General features: G+C 41.6%; 2 protein-coding genes and 1 pseudogene across 2 annotated transcripts; 2 read left to right on the top strand and 1 right to left on the bottom strand.

Annotated features, from left to right (window-relative positions):
* Positions 1-3054: 3054 nt before the first annotated feature.
* On the bottom strand, positions 3055-4412 carry LOC121582023 (cholesterol 25-hydroxylase-like protein). Its single transcript, XM_041897527.2, has one exon. It carries the CDS (start codon positions 4347-4349, stop codon positions 3591-3593), a length of 759 nt encoding a protein of 252 aa, XP_041753461.1. The 5' UTR covers positions 4350-4412; the 3' UTR covers positions 3055-3590.
* Positions 4413-5800: 1388 nt separating this feature from the next.
* Positions 5801-11647, top strand: LOC121581484 (annotated as a pseudogene).
* A 7341-nt stretch (positions 11648-18988) lies between these two features.
* Positions 18989-20569, top strand: LOC121582031 (interferon-induced protein with tetratricopeptide repeats 5-like). Its single transcript, XM_041897541.2, has one exon. The coding sequence runs from the start codon at positions 18989-18991 to the stop codon at positions 20414-20416; it is 1428 nt and encodes a 475-aa protein (XP_041753475.2). The 3' UTR covers positions 20417-20569.
* Positions 20570-24995: the final 4426 nt, after the last annotated feature.

Here is a 24995-nt window from a genome sequence, read left to right on the forward strand (position 1 = left end):
GCACATTAAGGTCCTGGAGTGGCCTAGCCAGTCTCCAGAGCTTAATCCCATAGAAAATCTGTGGAGGGAGCTGAAGGTTCGAGTTGCCAAACGTCAGCCTAGAAACCTTAATGACTTGGAGAAGATCTGCAAAGAGGAGTGGGACAAAATCCCTCCTGAGATGTGTGCAAACCTGGTGGCCAACTACAAGAAACGTCTGACCTCTGTGATTGCCAACAAGGGTTTTGCCACCAAGTACTAAGTCATGTTTTGCAGAGGGGTCAAATACTTATTTCCCTCATTAAAATGCAAATCAATTTATAACATTTTTGACATGCGTTTTTCTGGATTTTTTTGTTGTTATTCTGTCTCTCACTGTTCAAATAAACCTACCATTAAAATTATAGACTGATCATGTCTTTGTCAGTGGGCAAACGTACAAAATCAGCAGGGGATCAAATACTTTTTTCCCCTCACTGTATGTATCATATAAAAAACGATCTGTTAGACCAGGGGTGTCAAACGTCCGGCCCGCGGGCCGGATCAGGCCCGCAAACGGGTTTAATCCGGCCCGCGAGATGATAAAAAAACAACAAAAAAAAAACAACAACAACAACATTGTGTTAAGCAAGCAAACTGTTTATACCGGGGCAGAGCAAGTAGGTCAAGCACGTGCAGCCAATGAGCTACTTTGTTTTGCCCGCAATATTTATTACGGCTTCTACTTTTAACATTATGTGCTTTGGCACCCTCATTGCCCCAATATGTCTCTGTCAAAAAAGAGAAAAGTGGACGCAGAGTGCAGAGTGTTCCAAGAAAAATGGTCATCCTATTTATTCACGGAATTGAATGGGAAAGCTGTATGTTTGGTGTGTTCAGAGCATGTTGCAGTGCTGAAAGAATATAACCTTCGTCGCCACTATGTGAGTCTTCATGCCGACTAATATGACAACTTTCAAGGACAGCAGAGATGAGAGAAGGTGAATGAACTGTTGGCGGGTCTGAAGAAACAGCAGTCTGTGTTTACTCACAGCCGAGACATCAGTGACACTGCAGTGAAAGCTAGCTACCTCATTGCTAATGAAATCGCAGTGGCTTCAAAACCATTTAGTGAGGGTGAATTTGTAAAAACATGCATGATGAAGGCAGCGGAGATTGTGTGCCCTGAAAAGCGGCAGGCTTTTGCAAATATCAGCCTGACAAGAAACACAGTTGCAGACAGGATTTCCGATCTTTCAGTGGATTTGGACAGCCAGTTGAAGCAAAAAGTAAAGTCATTTATTGCGTTTTCGGTTGCAATTGATGAAAGCACGGACATTACAGATGTTGCACAACTGGCCATTTTCATCCGCGAAGTTGATGACACATGACCGTCACCGAGGAGTTTGTGGAGTTGGTGCCGATGACAGATACAACGACAGCAGCTGATATTTTTACCGCACTCGTCGGCGCGCTAGACAGGGTCGGAGTGGACTGGTCCCGCGCTGTCAGCCTGGCTACAGATGGTGCGCCCTCAATGATCGGGAAAAAAGCAGGCGTTGTGACAAAGTTCAGAGAGAAAGTGCAATCTGCAAATGGAGGACGTGATTTTTTGACTTTTCACTGTATTTTGCACCAGGAGGCTTTGTGTTGCAAGTCATTAAAGATGGATAACGTCATGAAGGTGGTCATCCAAACTGTTCATTTCATCCGATCCAGAAGCCTGAATCACCGTCAGTTTGACAGCCTTCTCAGAGAGAAAGACCACATCTATGGCCTGCCATACCACACTGAGGTAAGATGGTTAAGCCGAGGTGCTGTGCTGAGGCGTTTCTTTGATTTACGAGAAGAAATTGAACAGTTCATGGAAGAAAAGGGCAAACCAGTGTTAGAATTTCATTCCGCAGAATCGATGCAGGACCTTGCATTTATGGTGGATGTTACAGAGCACCTGAATAACTTGAACAAACAGAGACAAGGGCGCAACAAAGTTGTCACGCAGTATTATGACAGCATACGTTCTTTCAAGTTGAAGCTGTCATTGTGGGAGACGCAACTTGCCGGTGGTGATGCAGCTCACTTCCCCTGTCTGAAAAATGTGTGCGCGACCCAACATGTGGCAGACATGAAGCGGTTCAAAGATAAAATAACGGGACTGTTACGGGAGTTTGAGCAACGCTTTCAGATTTATGTTTATATGTTTTTATGTTGATGTGCTATTGTTTTTAATTGTTTTTATTTTATTTGTATATTTAACCTATTCTTGACTCTGTGGTTCTTGCACTTGTTTGGGGAACAGGATTTCATTATTTTTATCTACCTTTCTGCCTGAGAAATGACACCCTGATATAGTTCTGTGATCTGTGATATACTTCTGTGAATCACTGAGGCATTGTGTGTTTGTGTGTTCTTTGTCCTCAGAAATTTCAAATAACTTGAGGTGTTTTATGATTAATAGTGATGTTGTGCTTTTGGACACTGTCCTCAGGCTCCAGCTTTATGTTTTTATGTTGATGTGCTATTGTTTTTAATTGATTTTATTTTATTTGTATATTTAACCTATTCTTGACTCTGTGGTTCTTGCACTTGTTTGGGGAACAGGATTTCATTATTTTTATCTACATTTCTGCCTGAGAAATGACACCCTGATATAGTTCTGTGATCTGTGAAACAGTTCTGTTAATCACTGAGGCATTGTGTGTTTGTGTGTTCTTTTTCTTTAGAACTTTCAAATAAACTTGACGTGTTTTATGATTTAATAGTGATGTTGTGCTTGTACTATTTTGGACACACTGTCCTCAGGCTCCAGCTTTATGTTGTATGTTGATCGTATTAAAACAAAGAAAACAATCTGAAGTTGTTGTTTTTAATTTATATATACCATGATTTTTCCGGTCCGGCCCACTTGGGAATAGATTTTCCTCCATGTAGCCCCTGAGCTAAAATGAGTTTGACACCCCTGTGTTAGACTGTTTCATGGTTGTTCTGCACGCAGCTTGGTTCTAAATTAAATCTGAAAAGGGTCATCTCTATAAATCAAGGACATAAACTAACAGGCTTATGAATAATGTAGATAAATAAAAGAGAGCCACAGAGTAGATTTCTGATATGACTTTTATTGCTTCTTGTTATGTAACAAAAATGAGGGGTTTATCCCTTTTTTAATAATGCATACAGCTTAAAACAGCTTAAAACAGCTGAACATTTTGTTCAGTGATGCTCACCCAGTAGCACTGAGAAGTCAACACAAACATTTACAATAGTCTTCAGTCATTCAATCCCAGTCAAATTCAATAACTGGCATCAAAGGCCTTAACTGGTTAATGTTTTCAGTTTTGAAATGTGACCTATAACTGATCCACATACAACAATATATGTTTGTAAATCATAGAGTCCATAGCATGAATCTTTAGAGATAACCTTCATATACAAGAGTCATAGAAAATCTGCTATTATAAATAACCCATTCGATTAAATAAATACTTTGATTAAAGACAGCTCTATCTTAAATATGATAAATAACATCAGCATATGATACAATACATCACAAAGAGCCTACATCCGGCATCCCCAATCCTTTTAACATAAAAGATATTCAACATGTCCATTTGCACTTTCTTCTGTGCAAAAATTCAGTCCGAGCTCTTGTGCAAGGTCCCAAAAAGCCTGTCCCAGTGTGTGAAGTACGGAGCGTAGTTGGATTTGAACTTCAGGTGGTGCATGTCATGGTGAGGAGCTCCACCGTAGAGCCCAAAGGGCACCAGTCTATGCGTGGACAAGGGCAGGTCATAGCCACAGTGGTCCTCCACAGAAAGCCAGATATTCAGTACATAGAAGAGCATCTCCGTTAGGGGGTGGCAGCCCAGCAGTAGAGGGTTGACCGATGCGAAGAAGCCCAGAGACAGGGTCTCCCAGGCCCCAGAGTACTCAGTGGTCAGGGCGAAGGTTGTCGTGTGCTTGTGGTGCACCTTGTGGAATGTCCGGTACAGCCAGGGCACCTTGTGGTGCAGCAGATGCCAGATGAAGGACTGAAAGTCGAAGAGCAGGAGGCAGGCGACCACGTCCCAGATGAGACGCAACGTCCCGGGGGCCTCGGCTATGAAGCTGGCTGGTCTCCAGTACCAGTGCAGCACAGTGAGAGGGAAGAGGAACACCACATGGTTGTAGAGGGAGTGAGCCAGGCAGCTCCACATCATAGTCCAGGAGACGTGGCTTTTCTGCTGGATCTTAAAGGTCCTGATCCAGGCCAGCCTGGGAGAGAGGAGGTCCAGCACCACGAAGGGCAGGCAGAAGGCGAGGTAGACGCTGAGAGAGAAAAGTACAGGGAAGAAAGGCGATCTGAGCCACGCATGATACCCCAATATGAAGTCCCATAGGCTCTGTAGAAGCATTGTGTCTAGGCTTGTGTGTGCGTGAGCTGGAAAAGCGTGTTTAAACAACCTCCTGCCAAAGTTGACTCTCCCTTTTTATGTGTGCTGTATGCAAGGATCCACCCCCAGATGTTCTTATAAAGACTTCCTGAACATCCTGGGGACTTTTCACTTAGCCCAGTTATCTGATTCTGAGTAAAAAAAAAAAAAAAAGATTGTTCTGAGTGCATTTATTGGAAATCAAATCGACATTTATTGGTCGCTTACACAGATTTGCAGATGTTATCACATATGCAGCGAAATGCTTATGTTTCTAGCTCCAACAGTGCAGTAATACCTAACAGTACAAAACAATACACACAAATCAAAAAAGAAATATTTGAACGAGCAATGTCAGAGTCCAGAATATAAATATACTGTCTATACACAGTATTATATATATATATATAGACAGTATATAAATAGAAAAGGTGTGTACAGCAGTAGTTATATAGGATGAGCCATGACTAGAATACAGTATATACATATAAAGTGGGTAAAACAGTATGTAAACATTATTAAAGTGACCAGTATTCATTGACTATGTACATACTGTAGGGCAGCAGTCTCTATGGTGCAGGGTAGAGTACCGGGTGGTAGCCGGCTAGTAACAGTGACTAAATCTCAATATAATCATTAAATAAATACATTCATAACCAGAAAGGTGTTTTATTCGATTATACAGCATGTAAATTAGCAATGTTTTAGGGATATACTGGCTGAAGAACTTCCCTACTTTGTGCATATGAAGAAATGCAACTTCCTTGAGAATTTCTCAAAGCCATGATGTATAATAAAATAAAGTATCTTGCATAACATTGTTTATTCGATACAATAGTACTGTTTTTTCTGTTCTATTTTGCCTGGACATTTGCCAAAAGAACATCTGCTCCATCCCCATTCCTTTTTCTCTTTATCTAGTGCACTACGCCACCAAGTGGTCAAGTTAAAACATCTTATATTCTAATCTATTCCGTTGTTGAGAGGACTGTTGTCCACTCACATTATAAAACTGGTTGTCAAGTTTTTGGCAGAATGGAAACTAGCACATCAGTTTAGTTTTAGTTTCTAAGGCAATCTTTTTTTTATTTTTATTATTGCCAAGGAGTGGGTAGGTTTCGGCTGTGTATCAATCATCAGCATACCTGGCCAACACACAACTCGCTGCCTTCAACAGTAAAGATGAGGTAAGAAGCATAGGAGACAGGGTCTCAGACACAACAGCACCTTTGACATCACGTGACATTCCTGCTTCCTGCAGCCCTCTGGTGTAATTTCTATTATACTAGTAATTTCTCTAAATCAACTTGGTATAACACAGTAATAATAACTATTTGGTGATGTGTTGGTTCAATTCGATTTAATGAATAATATTTACATCTCCAAGGGGCAATTATTGCTGGGCATAAAAAGCTGCAGGCTGCAGGCAGACAATGAACCACAGGAGGTGAGTGATCCAGCTAGTGCAATGTTCACTAAAACAGTGGGCCAAAGTACGTAGGGCCATTAGCCCAAGAGGATTTACTGCATAGATGGTGGAAGGGCTGGGCATGTGTGAAAGGGTAGAGAGGACGCGGCTACAGTAGTGCCTGTCAGCACTCAGGAGGTGGGCGTTGATCAGCCTGACGACCTTGGGTACATGTGACCCTCCGCCTGTTGGTCTAGCACCTGGGGCAGTGGAAGCGCCAACCCAGGGGCAACAGTTCAAATGCTGGGTGGTAATAATGGTATTTTTCCTTTTATTCATAGTGCCTTTGTCAAAGCAGATATGGAAGTCCAGCTGAAAGCACTTGATTGTCACTTTATATGGGGCATAAGGAAGTCTGAACGGCGTCCCTGAACAACTCATCATGTTCTGCCCTTTGAAATACAGTACTATCCCATATATTTCATATTTCAACTTACTAACGTTTCTGAGCCACCTAGAGGAAAAAAATGTTAACCTATGCTAACTATGCATGGGTTCACTATTACTCAGGGAACATGGATGATGTGGATGCCTACCTTTTGAAAGCTGGAAAACATCAATAAGGGTATTACGAGTGCCTCAAAGATTCAAGGCAGCTTACCTTCAATACATGGTGAGAAAGGTTGGAGCCTTATCAGGCTTGGCGGATAATTTTACAAGAGGGTAAAAGATAGCTTTCAGAAAGCTCTTAAGGGGGAACCAGACAATGCATCCTTCAATGTGGGCTATGCCATTGTCCTGTACGGGTTGGAGGGCATGGTCAGTGATAAGAGAGTAAAGTCAGTGATGACTGCAGGTGCCACTCAGCTAAGGAAATCCTTGGAGCCAGATAACTCTGAGGTTATGGTCCTTCTAGCCCTGAACCTTCAAAAAGATTCCCCCAAAGATAAACAAGAGGCCATGAAACTCATCAAAGAGGCCCCCAGACCAGTCTCCTGACGTGCCTCATGTCCTGTGTTACATGGCCAAAGATTTCAGATATCAGGTGTCTATCGATGAGTCCCTACAGGTTTTGGGGAAAGCTCTGGAACTGTCTCCAAATTCTGACTTCCTCCATCACCAAATCACTGTGTCACAAGCAGCAGCTCGTCCAGATGTTTGAACAGAAGAGGAAAGGGGGACGTGTCAATGGGGGCCAGATAAAAGAGAAGATGGAGGTCTGCATCCGTCACTTCTCCAGAGCCGTGGCGCTGAAGCTCTCCAACATCCATGCCAGGGCCTACTCGAACAACTACCAGCTGGAGGAGGCGATAAAAGATATTCACCAACCTGCTGAAAGACGAGTCCCTCAGTGACTCAGACATGCAGCACTGCCACACCGGCTTCGGCCTGTTTCTTGTCTACAAGAAGAAGAGTTAAAAAAGGCCTAGCAGATTCTGATTGAGAGTTGGGACAGGAAGCAGGCTGGGAAGAGGCTGAAGCAGATCGCAGAGAGGTGTCAGACTAACAAGAAGAGAATTGGCGAGGCCTCTGAGAGTTTGTCGTTCCTCAAACAGGAGAGGCAGGCTGAGGACACATTCGACAAAGGAATTAAACTCAAATTATATACCTACAACACAATGCATGGCTTACATAAAAACACTGCTGCATGCATGAGAGCATGGAACTGCCTTCCATCTTATATAGAGCAAGTGAACAGTAAACCTGGTTTAAAAAAACGAATAAAGCTCTTGAAATGTTCCATATTGACTGACCTTCATGTCTTAAAGTATTGATGGACTGTCGTTTCTCTTTGCTTATTTGAGCTGTTCTTGCCATAATATGGACTTGGTATTTTACCAAATAGGGCTATCTTCTGTATACCCCCACTACCTTGTCACAACACAACTGATTGGCTCAAACGCATTAAGAAGGAAAGAAATTCCAAAAATTAACTTTTAATAAGGCACACCTGATAATTGAAATGTATTCCAGGTGACTACCTCATGAAGCTGGTTGAGAGAATGGCAAGAGAGTGCAAAGCTGTCATCAAGGCAAAGAGACGCTATTTGAAGAATCTCAAATATAAAATATATTTTGATTTGTTTAACACTTTTTTGGTGTAGAAAATAGTTTTTAAAAATAAAGAAAAACCCTGGAATGAGTAGGTGTGTCCAAACCTTTGACTGGTACTGTATCTGTGTGTGTGTGTATATATATATATATATATATATATATATATATATATATATATATATATAAAACATATATACAGTGCATTCGGTTGAGACATTTTTGCACATTTACACACACAAAAAAGATCCTTGATGAAAACCTACTCCAGAGCGCTCAGAACCTGAGACTGGGGAGAAAGTTCACCTTCCAACAGGACATCGACCCTAAGTATACAGCCAAGACAACGCAGGAGTGGCTTCGGGACAAGTCTCTGAATGTCCTTGAGTGGCCCAGCCAGAGCCTGGACTTGAACCCGATCAAACATCTCTGGAGAGACCTGAAAATAGCTGTGCAGCGACGCTCCTCATCCAACCTGACAGAGCTTGAGAGGATCTGCAGAGAAGAATGGGAGAAACTCCCCAAATACAAGTGTGCCAAGCTTGTCACATCATACCCAAGAAGACTCAAGGCTGTAATCGCTGCCAAAGGTGCTTCAACAAAGTACTGAGTAAAGGGTCTGAATACTTATGTAAATGTCATTTTTCCGTTTTTTATTTTTAATACATTTGCAAACATTTCTAAAAACCTGTTTTTGGTTTGTCATCATGGGGTATTGTGTGTAGATTGATGAGGGATTTTTTATTAAAAAAAAATATATATTTAGAATAAGGCTGTAATGTAACAAAATGTGGAAAGTCAAGGGGTCTGAATACTTCAGCAGCCTACCTCTCCTAGTTGGGCATGAGAGTTCCAGTGCGCCTAGTATGGGTGGTCTCATTGAAATAAAGTAGGCTGCCTACATGGGCGGAGAATCACGTGGCAGTTAACATGAATATGAAATTAACTTAAATATGATTAGACTGTAGTTTATACTACAGTGTCTGTAAATAAATATTGATAATGGAAAATGGATGGCGCTCAAGTGCAATCAAAAAATGTAATCATCATTGAAAAGGAAAAGGCACAACGCGCACAGGTTCTTGTTCAATAAGTACTGATTACCCATTTATTTGTCTCTGCCTGCAAATCGTCCTCCTAAAAAGTAGCCTATATCCTATAGGACTATGCAAAACGTAGCAAGTGTAACTGTAATCATTCTTGCTGCTTCCAGTTCAGTAGCCATAACACGAGATCAGGTGCGCGTGTGGTCTCAATGAAATAGAGTAGGCTATATCCTATGCATGGGCGAAGCAGAACAGGGCAGTTATCTTTCCAAGGAAAAGTACTTCCTAAATAGGCATGTGATTAGGCTATAGTTTACTACATTGCCTAGAAATAGGCCTACCCATTATTTATCAGTCTGTAAATCTTCCCACTCCTAAAAGGTAGGCTGTAAACATAGCTCAAGAGAAAGTGCAAGTCTCTCCAACTCTCCTCTCTTCTAACTACATCTAGTATATTGGCTGATATAGCCCAGTAATAGAATATAAGGGCCATGTGAGAATCTCAGGTAATTTAACCTATGTCTTAAGTTATTTTTGTGCATTTGATATTGCCTATAGGGCGCAAAATTGCTGGGACCATGGCTGGCACGTGAGCTGCGTCACATACGCCTAAAATAGCATGGCGGGACCGCAATTGGGTTTGGGACCAGTTATTGCAGTAGCGGGCGGGAGTCGGACAGAAATCCAGCAGGTGCCGGCGGAAGCGGGATGAGGAAATCGGTCCCGCCAGACTTTTACTGTGCACCCTGACAGTGAAGCCTGTAACATTAGAGCTGTTTATTACTGCGTCAGTGTGAAAAGTAGGGAATTAGCTAGGGAAACTGACAGATCAATAACGTTACATTGCCATACTGAATAATAAAACTCACACTGCACTGAACAAACATCAGAACATCAATCTTCACTCGTTTGGCCGATGGTTTCATTGTTTGATTCAGGTCTAGTTTGATTGAGGCAAAAATAATAGCTAATGTAAGCCAACTTTTGGCCAGATCTCTCTCTAACGGTACATCAACTAGCAAAAGCTTGCCAAGTTCGTTTACTTCTGAAACGGGACAAAACAAAGGTTACAAAATATTTCCATACAAACAACAGCTGTTAGATAGCGATATGAGGTGGCTATTATTACTATCTGACAGATAACTAGAGGCTAGAGCTGACCTGGCTGTGGTACACTGTAAAACCTCTCCCTGTATATTTACAGCATTATACTGGCACCACAGTTACCAGTTTAATACTGTAATTTTGCTTTAGAGCAGTGATGCTGTAATATAGTTTACAGTACTATTTTCCTTACTGTAAAACATATTACAGCATCCCTGGCTCTATACTCCAGCATTTTGGTTTAGAGATCAGATGATGAATATGATGTGAAAGTACATTTATTTTAGGGTAAATATTAGGGTGGTATGTTCCTACTCATTCACACATTGTTCAAAGGTAAGACAAGATCGCAACAGCTGAAAATGCAGATGATCTACTTAGTCCTATTCAATTATCAATAGACTACATAATAATGCATGGCAGGGCTCTACAGTATGCTAATTTTAGCCGGTGCCCCCGCACATTGACTCTGCACCGGTACCCCCCTGTATATATAGCCTCCCTACTGTTATTTTATTTTACTTCTGCTCTATTTTTCTCAACACTTTTTTGTTGTTTTATTCTACTTTTTTATTTTAAATAAATGCACTGTTGGTTAAGGGCTGTAAGTAAGCATTTCACTGTAATGTCTGCACCTGTTGTATTCGGCGCATGTGGCCAATAAAATTTGATTTGATTTGATTTGACTCGCATATGCGCCTAAATATTTTGGCTGGCTACTGCTGCCTGCATTATTTCCAGACACAGAAAGGTATTCGATTGCCCCATATATTGTTTCACCTTCCGAGAGGAGTAAAACTTTTCTTCTCCTGACACTGATGCCACAACATTGTACAATCAAAATGAAATAATAATATTTGTTCCTCTTTTCGCCGGCTATGCATGTTTGTCGAGGGACAGATCGTTAGAAAATACACTGACAAACAAACTTTTTACAGATCAAAACAATTTAGCCTATCCATTCTTAATTTGTCTTTTTTTTTTTTATACAAAGAAAAGACTGTCTGTTAGGCTAGGCGCTGCACTCCATCCCAGCACAAGAGGACAAACAAACAATTTACAGAATTGTTTAAATATTTGTTTTACTTTCTTCTATGTCTTTTTTTGTAATTTCTGTCCCCTTTATTGCATATGCCTCGCTCCCTCATAGAATAAACTATTTATTTTGAGGTTGTACTATTTACAGAACCTTTTTAACGTTGTGTGTGTGAGAGACAGTCAGTGTACACTCTTAGAAAAAAGGGTTACGAAAGGGTTCTTTGGCTGTCCCCATAGGAGAACCCTTTTTGGTTCCATGTAGAACCCTCTGTGGAAAGGGTTCTATATGGAACCCAAAAGAGTTCTACCTGGAACCAAAAGGGTTATACATGTACCTGGAATCAAAAAGGGTTCGTCAAAGGGTTCTCCTATGGGGACAGCCGAAGAACCATTTTAGGTTCTTGATAGCACCTTTTTTCATAACAATTACATAAACATGTTACATTTATCAATCAAGATCTCACCTCTGCTTGAAGGACTGAAGCAATTTCCAGCACTGTATTGGCGTCAAATGGTATTTTATGTCCTCCGGCTGAACATATTCAAGGTCTCGAATATTCTCCACTGCAACATTTCCCCTCAGATTCTCCGACAAAGATCTCAGCGTCTCGGTCTCCAACTCGGGCAATTGATGCTTGATTGCATCTTGAAGTCCCTCCATGCCTACACTGGTTTAAGGAGAACATACTAAGTGATGCAGGGAAACAACAGAGAAACCTGACACTTTATAAACTGGTACTGGGTAATAATCACTCAGACTATCTGCATTAACACACACATAATTAATCACAGAATCTGGTATAAAATTAACCCAGAGGTCGACCAGTGACACAGACTGATACACCCCAACAGTTAAATGGACCTGTGATTCTGTGACCAGAACCAGTGAGATCTTTCCAAATGTGTATCCAGTATCATTTTCTCCCATTACAACATCAAGGCCTTTAGTGTATGTTGTTTCTTTAGACACCTCTGCAGTGCTTTGCTTTATGAACCCTTTTGACTGTACAGCTACCCTGAATGCCGTTGTTATATAATTGCTCCTCAAATTCATTCATGACACCAACAACTTCAATGCTATGTGGAAACAATTTGCCGCTGCATAAGTAAGATTGAAGTAACTGGTGCCTCTCAAACAATGTTTTGCACAGGTTTCTAAAGTTGTGAGGTTTTCTGGCACACTCCTTGAAGTAGGAGTGCTTGCTCTCAAACCTCAGTGTCCACAAACAAATGAGTGGCCCAAAGTGCAGGATGAGGTCGGGGTAGTGTAACAAGTAGTGATGCTTTGGTTTCAGTTTGGAGTCAGGGAACATAGTGCTTCTCAAATGCACATATTCTTCAATCAGAACCCTCAAGTATGCAATCTGATTGTGACTAATTTTGTAGGCACAAATTAGCTCAACCATCTCCTTCAGTTTGAGACAACTGCCAGACCTCACTGTCTAGTGTTTTTTTTTTTTTATCCTATCGCCAACATACACTGGTAGTAGTCGCAAAAAACACAAATTCTGGGCTGCATGGCCCCCAAGTTGTTCTCTCTTTGGTTTGATCTCACATGGCTTGTTATGTGCATCGCTCCCTGAATGTCTGAGCTGTGACATGCATCTATTTAACTGGACATACGTGAAATGTTTTTCTACAGTTACTAGATACTTAATGAAAAGGGCCAAGTCATACGACACTATTCCTTCAAATAAATCATGGCCTAGACAAGGAGGAAGCCCTTTACACACATGGAAGTGGTTCAAAGTGTTGAACACAGAATCGAACTTGATCCCTTGAATTATGTATTGGTCAGTGGTGGACAGCTCCTCAACACTGTCTTGATAGTTACTGATTGTTCTCTTTGGGCCAAGCGTGTGAGGTGCTCTTTGAACGGTCTCTCTGTCAACTAAGCAGTATAGGCAGAAATACTTACTGCAGTTAAAGTTTTCTGTATACCCACCAATACAGTGGGACCCAAGATTGTCCCTAGCAATGGCGATCAATGACCCTTTAAGAGTTTCCCCATCCCCTGTCTCAAAGACTGAATCCTCAATATCCTTAAGATCTGCAATCAGATTGGAAAACACTTTCTAATGCCCAAAACATTTAAAATCATTCTCCCTACAGAGCAATACCAATTGCATGGGATCGATTGTGGGGCAGAATCTCACCCAGTGTCATGTACAGCGCCATTTTTTTAAAAACCTGAGTCTAGATTTGCCACTTCAAATGCATCCTGGTAGAGAATGATAGACAATGATGAGGGGGACTCTTGGAACAGTACATTTTCCTTTACATTTTTTCCATCTGTCACATCCTCTAAAACATTGGAAACAGAGACATGCAATTTTGCCTGTTTGTATTGGTCTTTCATAGTTGACTGTCCCAGGTGAGATTTCAGTGTCTCTTTTGATAGGGATGTATTGACAGAAATGTTCCTTGCCACTAGCATCAGAACCAAGGTAAATCTGAGTGGGCTCAACATAGCCAAAGTTCTTTTTTCTAAATGACTCGTGTTTTGTCCGACCTTAAGACTCCTTCATTATGTACTGGAAGCAGATCTTCTTGTGATACTTCATCAATAATAAATAGGTCATTTAGCAGACGCTCTTATCCAGAGCAACTTACAGGAGCAATTAGGGTTAAGTGCCTTGCTCAAGGGCACATCGACAGATTTTTCACCTAGTCGGCTCGGGGATTAGAACCAGCGACCTTTCGGTTACTGGCACAACGCTCTTAACCACTAAGCTATCTGCTGCCCATCAATGATTTGCTTTATATCACTGTCCTGCAAGTTAAGCATAGACAACTTCTCGTGGAGTTTTGAAAGCACAACTCTCATTCCACCTCCTGGAACTCCTATATTATAGACTGTATTGTGCTGGCTGGCAACAGCATTTTTGCTTTCATCTTTAAGTAAAAGTTACTCAAGATTGCCCCTTGGTCAAAGTCATCAACTACATAATCTTTATCGACATGTGCATCTGCGAGTGTGACAGTCTCATCATCTACTGTGTTTTCTGCATTTTGTCTGACATGACTGTGATCTGCAACCGGCTCCTTAAGTTTTCTGCTCAGATGGGAGTTAAAAGATGGCCTGACCCGGAAATATCTGGAGCAGCCTCTATGGGGACAAGACACCTTTTTCCCCATCTCTGATATGCCATCTCAAATGACCACACAAAACTGAAAAAACAGGGTTCTGAAATGAGCATCCCTGAACCTGACAGGTCCATGAGAATTCCCCTTGCTGAGTCGCCTCATTCTGAGGTCTTGTCTTTTTATGACGCCTATATACATGGGATTTAAAAGCAGAGAAGTTCTTAAAAATGTAAGGGCACTCCTCTACCCCACAAGCAAAACTGTAGTTTGCCACATTTCTATGTTTTTTTGCATGAGTAATGAATGCTTTAATATTTAGGCAATAGAAATTGCAGGATTTACACCTGTTCATTACCAATAAAGCTACTTCCAGCTACCAGCCAGCCTGCAATATGAAAATTACACTACCCCCAGTCACCAAATTGCATGCACATATCATGCAACTCATGCCAACAACACAATATCAAGAAAAATTATATATATATATATCAGTCTGTGCCTGATGTTTCAGATATAATTAATGTAACGTTAATGGGTGGATATGGATAACTTCTGAAAGATTAGCAAAAGCATGAGGTAAAATTCAACTCACACGGGAAAATGCCACGACCATCCCCTGAATAATGTTAGCTAGCTAACCACACAATCTGAAGACAATGAAAATAAAAGATAACTTTAATATCCTGCTGGGCAAAATATCAGTCTGTGCATGTTGTTGCTGAATTAATTAATTTAATGGATTAATAAGGATAACAAAAGCGGGGGGAATATTCCACTACACTTCTGCTAAATCACATACACCCCCAGAGCTGTAACTACAGTAACCAGACATATTTGAGAAATGTGTCCAATGGAGTTCCCCATCTCTGAGCTATAACGCTAGCTAACGTTAGCAAGCACCATTCCCCTTTCATCTGAGATGCATATCATTCCAACTACAGAATCCCCCAAAATTATAAATCCCAAGAAAAATGTCAGTCCGTGCCTGCTGAAAAACTAAAGATGCATTGGACCTAGCTAAACTCTCGCTCCCTCCCTAGACGGACAGTACAATATAACATGCAAAACATGTGGGGCTCAAAACAGGTGCCCTGAATGACGGGTCGCCACTGCACGGCGATTTATGCTTTTCACCACCGGGAATGGTAAATGTGGAAACCGACTTGCTAAAGTCGATAAATGATAAACTGGGAATACTTGAACTAGTCAAGCACGTATCAGTTTCGTTTTCGTTTCTGTTAAAAGAAAGCTTTGATATTCCTGGAAGTGGGTAGTGTCTCTGATTTTTATTATCTCAATACTGTAGCTTATCTTCTCTGCCATCGACTGTAAAATGAGGTAAGAATTTTATAGAAATTGTAACATAATTGAATGACATGCACATACATAATCTCTCTCTCTAATGTACTTAATAATATAACACAATAATAAACAATGCTGTTTGGTTGGTTGTCCCACTGGCTATCGTATCATAAGTTGAATGCACCAATTTGTAAGTCGCTCTGGATAAGAGCGTCTGCTAAATGACTCAAATGTACATGTAAAAACACAGCGTAGCAGAATGCCTCAAGATAAAAACGTAATATTCAATATCTGTAAATTTGACTAAATATTAGCAATTCATTACACATACTCGTGGGCAATAACCTTCAATCTCGATAACACAAAATAAATTATAACACTAGAGAAATGTGTCGACCAATATTACCAATACAATCAACACCCAAACATGTTGGAGAGTAAGCATTGAGAACCAATTCCCAAAAGAAAACGCGACTCCTAGACTGACACAGACGATTTATGCTTTAGAAAGAAAGCGTCCAGATTGTCTAGCCCAGCTGATTTGTAGGGGTCCAGATTTAGCATCTCTTTCAGGACATCAGCTATCTGAATTTGGGTGAAGGAGAAGCGTGGGGGGCATGGGCAAGTTGTAGCGGAGGGTGCAGAGCTGGTGGCCGGGCTAGGGGTAGCCAGGTGGAAAGCATGGCCAGCCGTAGCAAAATGCTTATTGAAATTCTCGATTATCGTAGATTTATCGGTGGTGACAGTGTTTCCTAGCCTCAGTGCAGTGGGTAGCTGGGAGGAGGTGCTCTTATTCTCCATGGACTTCACAGTGTCCCAAAACTTTTTGGAGTTAGTGCTACAGGATGCAAATTTCTGTTTGAAAAAGCTAACCTTTGCTTTCCTAACTGATTGTGTATATTGGTTCCTGATTTCCCTGAAAAGTTGCATATCGCGGGGGCTGTTCGATGCTAATGCAGTACGCCACAGGATGTTTTTGTGCTGGTCAAGGGCAGTCAAGTCTGGGGTGAACCAGGGGCTATATCGGTTCTTAGTTCTGCATTTTTTGAATGGGGCATGCTTATTTAAGATGGAGAGGAAAACAATTTCGAAAAAACATCCAGGCATCCTCTACTGACGGAATGAGGTCAATATCCATCCAGGATACCCGGGCCAGGTCAATTAGAAAGGCCTGCTCGCTGAAGTGTTTTAGAGAGTGTTTGACAGTGATGAGGGGTGGTCGTTTGACTGCGGACCCATTACGGCGCAGGCAATGAGGCAGTGATCGCTGTGATCCTGGTTGAAGACAGCGGAGGTGTATTTAGAGGGTAAATTAGTCAGGATGATATCTATGAGGGTGCCCATGTTTACGGATTTAGGGTTGTACCTGGTAGGTTCCTTGATAATTTGTGTGAGATTGAGGGCATCTAGTTTAGATTGTAGGACGGCCGGGGTGTTAAGCATATCCCAGTTTAGGTCACCAAGCAATACGAACTCTGAGGATAGATGGGGGGCAAGCAATTCACATATGGTGTGCAGGGCACAACTGGGGGCTGAGGGGGGTCTGTAGCAAGCGGCAACGGTGAGAGACTTATTTCTGGAAAGGTGGATTTTTAGAAGTAGAAGCTCAAACTGTTTGGGCACAGACCTGGATAGTATGATAGAGCTCTGCAGGCTATCTCTACAGTAGATTGCAACTCCACCCCCTTTGGCAGTTCTATCTAGACGGAAAATGTTTTAGTTCGGGATGGACATTTTTGAATTTTTGGTGGCCTTCCTAAGCCAAGATTCAGACACTGCTAGAACATCAGGGTTGGCAGAGTGTGCTAACGCAGTGAATAACTCAAACTTTGGGAGGAGGCTTCTGATGTTAAAATGCAAAAAACCAAGGCTTTTACGATTACAGAAGTCAACAAATGATAGCGCCTGGGGGGTAGGAGTGATACTGGGGGCTACAGGGCCTGGGTTAACCTCTACATCACCAGAGGAACAGAGGAGGAATAGAATAAGGATACGGCTAAAGGCTTTAAGAACTGGTCTTCTAGTGCGTTGGGTACAGAGAATAAAAGGGGCAGATTTCCGGGCGTTGTAGAATAGATTCAGGGCATTATGTACAGACAAGGATATGGAAGGATATGAGTACAGTGGAGGTACACCTAAGCATTGGGTAACTATGAAAGAGATAGCATCACTGGAGGTACCGATTGAGCCGGTCTCCGCGTGTATGGGGTGGGACAAAGGAGCTCTCTGAGGCTGGTTGAGCGGGACTGGGGGCTCTACAGTGAAATTGTATAATAAGAAATAACCGAAACAGCAATAAGCAAGGCATATTGACATGGGAGAGAGGCATAACGCAATCACAGGTGTTATTCGAGAGGGCTAAGATAACAACTGGTAATGGCGACAAAAGTTTGGGCTGAGGCTAAACAGATAAACAGGATGGGGTACCGTGTAAAGGAACAGTCCAGCAGGCATTAGCTGTGTAGCTGAGTGATCATAAGGTCCAGTGAACAGCAATAAGTAAGTCCTGGAGCAGTTCGTAGGCTGCTACAGCACAGGCGAGCAGGAGGCACGGCTGTTGATTGCGCGTGCTAGCGGGCCGGGGCTAGCAGATGGATCTTCGTGGTCGTCGCAACGGGAAGCCTGTTGAAACCACATCAGACGATTACGTCGGCAGTCCAGTTGTGATGGATCGGCGGGGCTCCGTGTCGACACTAGGAGGTCCCGTCTGGTTGACAGAGAGGTAGATAGCCAGGAGATGGGCCTGGCTCGAGGCTAGCTCAAGGCTAACTGGTACGTCGGGACAGTGGTGATTAGCCAACAACAGCCATTCGGTTGCAGCTAGCTAGTTGCGATGGTCTGCTGTTAAGGTCCAGTGATTCAGTGATTCCGGCAGAAGAAAGCTGGTTGAGAGAATGCTAAGTGTGTGCAAAGCTGTCATCAAGGCAAAGGGTGGCTATTTGAAGAATCTCAAATCTCAAATATATTTTTATTAGTTGAACACTTTTTTGGTTACTACATGATTCCATATGTGTTATTTCATAGTTTTGATGTCTTCACTATTATTCTACAATGTAGAAATTTTTTTAAATAAAGAAAAACCCTTGAATGAGTAGGTGTGTCCAAACTTTTGACTGGTCCTGTACAATCTACGAACACAATGTATTTTACAATAGTTATCTTTTGTTGTTTTTAATCCCATCCTTCAGCTACCCTCATCCCCTCCCATCTACCTCTGAAGACCTTTTTTATTGTCCCTTTTATATGTGTTGTCCGCCTGTCGACTGTCATATTTATCCCCTCTGGATAAATAACATGGAAATTGAGTTGATCTGAAGCAACACACCACACTGTTTATTACTGTTTTATGTCAAGTCGATCATAAAAATAATAGGTATTATTAGCAATACTAAATAACAAATGGTATAGGCTAAATAAATCATGATTTTAAGCTACAATCTATCTGCAATATGAAAGCTGATCTACCCCCTAAATAAACAAAGAAAAAAGACAATGCTGTTGTGATTATGATGGGGATGGTTTGGTTGATGAGGATGATGATGGCTGATAACAATGATGGGATAATAATATTATAATAAATACTAATGGGTATTTTTGCTTTTTCTCATAGCGCTTCTCTCAAAACAGATATGGAAGTGAAGCTGAAAGCACTTGAGTGTCACTTTACATGGGGAATAGAAAAGGCTAACATCAAGGACTGGGACAGCCTCCCTGAAAAACTTCTGGATCGCATCATGACGTTCAGCACTCCGAACCATGCCACATTTTTCAACTTACTAGCCTTTCTGAGCCACCTAGAGGAAAACAATGTTAGTGCTCTTGAGTATCTCCACAAGGCTGAGAGTGCATTGAAGGATAGACGGGATGATACAGAGTTACTGGTAACCTATGCTAACTTTGCATGGGTTCACTATCACTCAGGGAACACGAATGATGTGGATGCCTACATTGGAAAGCTGGAAAACATCAATAAGGGTATTACGAGTGCGATTCAAGGCAGCTTACCTTCAATACACGGTGAGAAGGCTTGGAGTTTTCTAAGGCTTGGGGGGCTATTTTACAAGGGGGCAAAGGAGAGCTTTCGGAAAGCTCTTGAGGGAGAACCAGACAATCCATCCTTCAACGTGGGCTATGCCATGGTCCTGTACAGGTTGGAGGGGTTGGCCAGGGATGGAAGAGTGAGGTTGGCGCATACTGAAGGTGCCAATCAGCTAAGGAAATCCTTAGAGCCCGATAACACTGAGGTTATGGTCCTGCTAGCCCTGAAGCTTCAAACCCAAAGTAGACATGAGTCCATGAAACTCCTCAAAGAGGCCCTCAGACTGTCTCCTGACGTGCCTCACGTCATACGTTACGTGGCCGACTATTTCAGACACGAGGGCATCAATGAGACCCTGGAGGTTCTGGAGAAAGCTCTGGAACTGTCTCCAAACTCCTCCTTCATGCATTACAGAATCGGCCTGTGTCACAAAGAGCAGCTCATCCAGATGTCTAAACAGAAAAGGAGATGGGTCAACACCGGCCAGATAAAAGAGAAGAAGGGGGTCTGCATCCATCACTTCTCCAGAGCTGTGGAACTGAAGCCATCTAACGTCCAATTCAGAGTGAACCTGGCTGAGGCTTACGGAGAAAACTACCAGCTGGAGGAGGCAATGAAGATCTTCACCAACCTGCTAAAAGACGAGTCCCTCAGTGACTCAGACAAGCAGCAATGCTACACCAGCTTCGGCCTGTTTCTGTTCTTCAGGAAGAAAGACGAGGATGGTGCTGTGACCCAGTTCAAAAAGGCCTACCAGATTCCGATTGATAGTTGGGACAGGAATAAGGCAAGGAAGAGGCTGAAGCAGATTGCTAACAAGAAGAGAATTGGCGAGGGCTCTGAGATTTTGGAATTCCTCACCACTGAAGACAAAAAAGGGAGGAAGTCTGAAGAGCCAAGGAGAGTCAAGGTGCACTCTCCAGACACAGATGACCTTACAGATGCCCTAGGCAAAGGACTGAAACTCAATTGAAATATGGGAGACCGGGGTTGGTTGTCACAGTGCTAATTACTCCCAATTTAAATGGCGCTGTGTAATCATTTTAAGGTTAAAATGTGTGAATTTTGTGAAAGAATTTCATCCACCTGATCAATTCATTTCAGCATGACAAAACATTGAGGTGAGGGGAATTTGTGTGTTTTTCATAGGTACAGTGACTTGCAAAAGTATTCATCCCCTTGGCGTTTTTCCTATTTTGTTGCATTACAACCTGTAATTTAAATTGATTTTTATTTGGATTTCATGTAATGGACATACACAAAATAGTCCAAATTGATGAAGTGGAATGAAAAAAATTATTTGTTTCAAAAAATTCTAAAAAAATAAATAACGGAAAAGTGGTGCGTGCATATGTATTCACCCGCTTTACTGTGAAGCCCCTAAATAAGATCTGGTGCAACCAATTACCTTCAGAAGTCACATAATTAGTTAAATAAAGTCCACCTGTGTGCAATCTAAGTGTCACATGATCTGTCACATGATCTCAGTGGGTCACCACCAAGCAGGGGCACCACCAAGCAAGCGGCACCATGAAGACCAAGGAGCTCTCCAAACAGGTCAGGGACAAAGTTGTGGAGAAGTACAGATCAGGGTTGGGTTATAAAAAAATATCAGAAACTTTGAACATCCCACGGAGCACCATTAAATCCATTAATAAAAAATTGAAAGAATATGCCACCACAACAAACCTGCCAAGAGAGGGCCACCCACCAAAACTCATGGACCAGGCAAGGAAGGCATTAATCAGAGAAGCAACAAAGAGACCAAAGATATCCCTGAAGGAGCTGCAAAGCTCCACAGCGGAGTTTGGAGTGTCTGTCCATAGGACCACTTTAAGCCATACACTCCACAGAGCTGGGCTTTACAGAAGAGTGGCCAGAAAAAAAGCCATTGCTTAAAGAAGAAAATAAGCAAACACGTTTGGTGTTCGCCAAAAGGCATGTAAGAGACTCCCCAAACATATGGAAGAAGGTACTCTGGTCAGATGAGATTAAATTGAGCTTTTTGGCCATCAAGGAAAACTATGTCTGCTATGTCTGGCGCAAACCCAACACCTCTCATCACCCCGAGAACACCATCGGCAGGGACTAGGAAACTGGTCAGAATTAAAGGAATGATGGATGGCGCTAAATACAGGGAAATTGTTGAGGGAAACCTGTTTCAGTCTTCCAAAGACTTGAGGCTGGGACGGAGGTTCACCTTCCAGCAGGACAGTGACCCTAAGCATACTGCTAAAGCAACACTCGAGTGGTTTAAGGGGAAACATTTAAATGTCTTGGAATGGCCTAGTCAAAGCCCAGACCTCAATCCAATTCAGAATCTGTGGTATGACTTAAAGATTGCTGTACACCAGCGGAACCCATCCAACTTGAAGGAGCTGGAGCAGTTTTGCCTTGAAGAATGGGCAAAAATCCCAGTGGCTAGATGTGCCAAGCTTATAGAGACATACCCCATGAGACTTGTAGCTGTAATTGCTGCAAAAGGTGGCCCTACAAAATATTGACTTTGGGGGGGTGAATAGTTATACACGCTCAAGTTTTCTGTTTTTTTGTCTTATTTCTTGTTTGTTTCACAATAAAACATATTTTGCATCGTCAAAGTGGTAGGCATGTTGTGTAAATCAAATGATACAAACCCCCCCAAAATCCATTTTAATTGCAGGTTGTAAGGCAATAAAATAGGAAAAATGCCAAGGAGGGTGAATACTTTTGCAAGCCACTGTAAAAGTAAAAAAATAAAATCTTTGTCAATATTTGAATTATCGGAGTATCCATGAACAATGTTTGTTGAAAAGAGGAAAGAGAGCGATATATTTCAAACCAATTCCTAGGTCAAGCTAACTAGCATCTTCATTAGCATTGGGGGGATGGTTGGGGATGGTTGTCACATGGAATATGGGGTTGATTGTCACTTTCAACATTGCCACTGCCAGTATACAATAAATCCCAAGCTATTTTGTTCTTGTGATACAAAGAGCTCCCTACGTTGCCTTTCTCTCACACACATATGTTTTCTGTCACTCACCCACACACGCATGTGCAAGCACGCATACACACACAAATTCACTGAAAATGTAATATGTTATCCTCACGGCATAAAATGCTGAATTTTGTTAGGAATATCATTCGATCAAAGAAAGTCTATTTCTAAGACTGTGTACTGTATTGCTTCATTTCCTGTTTCAAAGGGAATAAGTTACTAGCAAACATTGTGACAACCAACCCCATACTGTGTGACATCCAACCCCGCAATGGGGCTTGGGTCCCATTTCAACCAGTGGTACTTAAGTAAAAATACTTCAAAGTACTACTTAAGTCATTTTTTGGGGTATCTGTACTTTACTATTAATATTTTTGACAACTTTTACTTTTACTTTTTAGTCCATACATTTTCCCTGACACCCAAAAGTACTCGTTACATTTTGAATGCTTAGCAGGACAGGAAAATGATCCAATTCACACACTTATCAAGAGAACACATGGTCATCCCTACTGCCTCTGCTCTGGCGGATTCACTAAACACAAATGCATAATTTGTAAATGATGTCTGAGTGTTGGAGTGTGCCCCTGGCTATCCGTACATTTTAAAAACAAGAAAATGGTGGCGTTTGCTTAATATAAGGATTTGAAATGATTTATACTTTTACTTTTACTTTAAGTATATATTAGCAATTACATTTTACTTTTGATACTTAAGTATATTTAGAACCAAATACTTTTAGACTTTTACTCAAGTAGGATTATACTGGGTGACTTTAACTTTTACTTGAGTAACCTTCTATTAAGATATCTATACTTTTACTCCAGTATCCCAATTGGGTACTTTTTCCACCACTGATTTCAACCCTTGACCTTTGTCTTTCTCCTAACATCGAAAATAGTCTTGTAAGATATACTGGTGCTGAGAAATACACATTAGAGTAAATGGCAACCAACCACCCCGGCCTCCCCTATCTTACTGTTACACAACGTATGGCTTATAGGAATACTGCTACATGCATTTTAATGGTTTTAAAGTGTAACAGTAACTTCAAGTTAAGTGCATGTTTCTTATGTTATTTTTTGGGGTAAAAAATGCAAAAAATTTAAAATACAATTAGAATGTATTACTTTAGGAAAACATGTTTTTATGTCTTTGGATGTGTCCTCTTTCAGGTAGTTGATTAGATATCTTCACTGACCGTTCAACTGTTGTTGCCCTTGTAACTGGCGTTAACATTGTGAAAGAGATAATAAAACATACTGCCAAAAACCTGATGATCTTTGAGCTTGTTAACTTGCTTCTTTCTACTTTGTTCCAAAAACCAACATAAAGGCCAAATATTAAAGCTTCTTATTGTTCCCTCTAAGTATTTACAGATATTAATAAGTGTAGTGAGTAGGTGTCACGCCCTGACATAGAGATCTCTAGTTGGTTTGGTCAGGGTGTGAATATCTATGTGAATTCTAGATTGTGTATTTCTATGTTGGCCGGGTGTGGTTCCCAATCAGAGGCAGCTGTCGATCGTTGTCTCCGATTGGGGATCATACTTAGGCAGCCATGTTGCCTACCTTAGTTGTGGGATCTTGTTTCTATTACTGTTGGGCTTGTTGTATGTGTAGCCTCTTGAACGTCACGTTCTGTTGGACCTTGGTCCGATCCTTTACTCAACGAACATGACAGTAGGCTATATATAAGGGGGTAGGCTATGGCTCTGGTGACAGAGACATTGCAGTGCTGACTATCACCATCTGAAGACAGATATTATGATGGCCAACATCATTAAATGAAAATAGATTTATTTTAGATTTGCGTGTGAAAAAACAATTGGCATATAGCCAACTGGCTGAAAATATCCCTACTTGCATATTGTATGTAGGCCATAATGCAACTTCCGATTAAGATGTTCACTGTCCTGTTAGAGGAAGAGTCCCACAGTGACGCAGACAAGCAACACTGCTACACCGGCTTCGGCCTGTTTCTGTTCTACAAGAAGAAACACCAGGATGGCGATGTGAAATACTTCAAAAAGGCCTACCGGATTTCAATTGAGAGTTGGGACAGGAAGCAGGCTAGGAAGTGGCTGAAGCAGATTGCAGGGAGGCATCAGGCTAACAAGAAGAGAGTCTACGAAGCCTTTGAGATTTTGCCGTTCCTCGCCACTGAGGACAAAGAGGATAGGAAGGCTGAGGAGTACACCAGGAGAGCCAAGATTCACTCTGCAAGCCACTTTACCCCTACCTACATGTACAAATTACCTCGACTAACCTGTACCCCCGCACATTGACTCGGTACCGGTACCCCCTGTATATAGCCTCATTATTGTTATTTTATTGTGTTACTTTTTATTTTATATTTTTTACTTTAGTTTATTTAGTAAATATTTTCTTAACTCTATTTCTTTAACTGCATTGTTGGTTAAGGGCTTGTAAGTAAGTATTTCACGGTAAGGTCTACACCTGTTGTATTCGGCGCATGTGACAAATTTGATTTGATTTGAAACACAGATTACCTTACAGGTGCCTTCGGCAAAGGAATGACATTTACATGATAAACCTTACTGTAACACATG

Source organism: Coregonus clupeaformis, chromosome 1 (genome assembly GCF_020615455.1).
Source record: "Coregonus clupeaformis isolate EN_2021a chromosome 1, ASM2061545v1, whole genome shotgun sequence".
NCBI classification, from domain to species: domain Eukaryota; kingdom Metazoa; phylum Chordata; class Actinopteri; order Salmoniformes; family Salmonidae; genus Coregonus; species Coregonus clupeaformis.

Bases quoted from the DNA above. Each gene is read 5' to 3' on its own strand.
- LOC121582031 (XM_041897541.2), top strand. From the start codon at position 18,989: ATGGGTATTTTTGCTTTTTCTCATAGCGCTTCTCTCAAAACAGATATG.
- LOC121582023 (XM_041897527.2), bottom strand. From the start codon at position 4,349: ATGCTTCTACAGAGCCTATGGGACTTCATATTGGGGTATCATGCGTGG.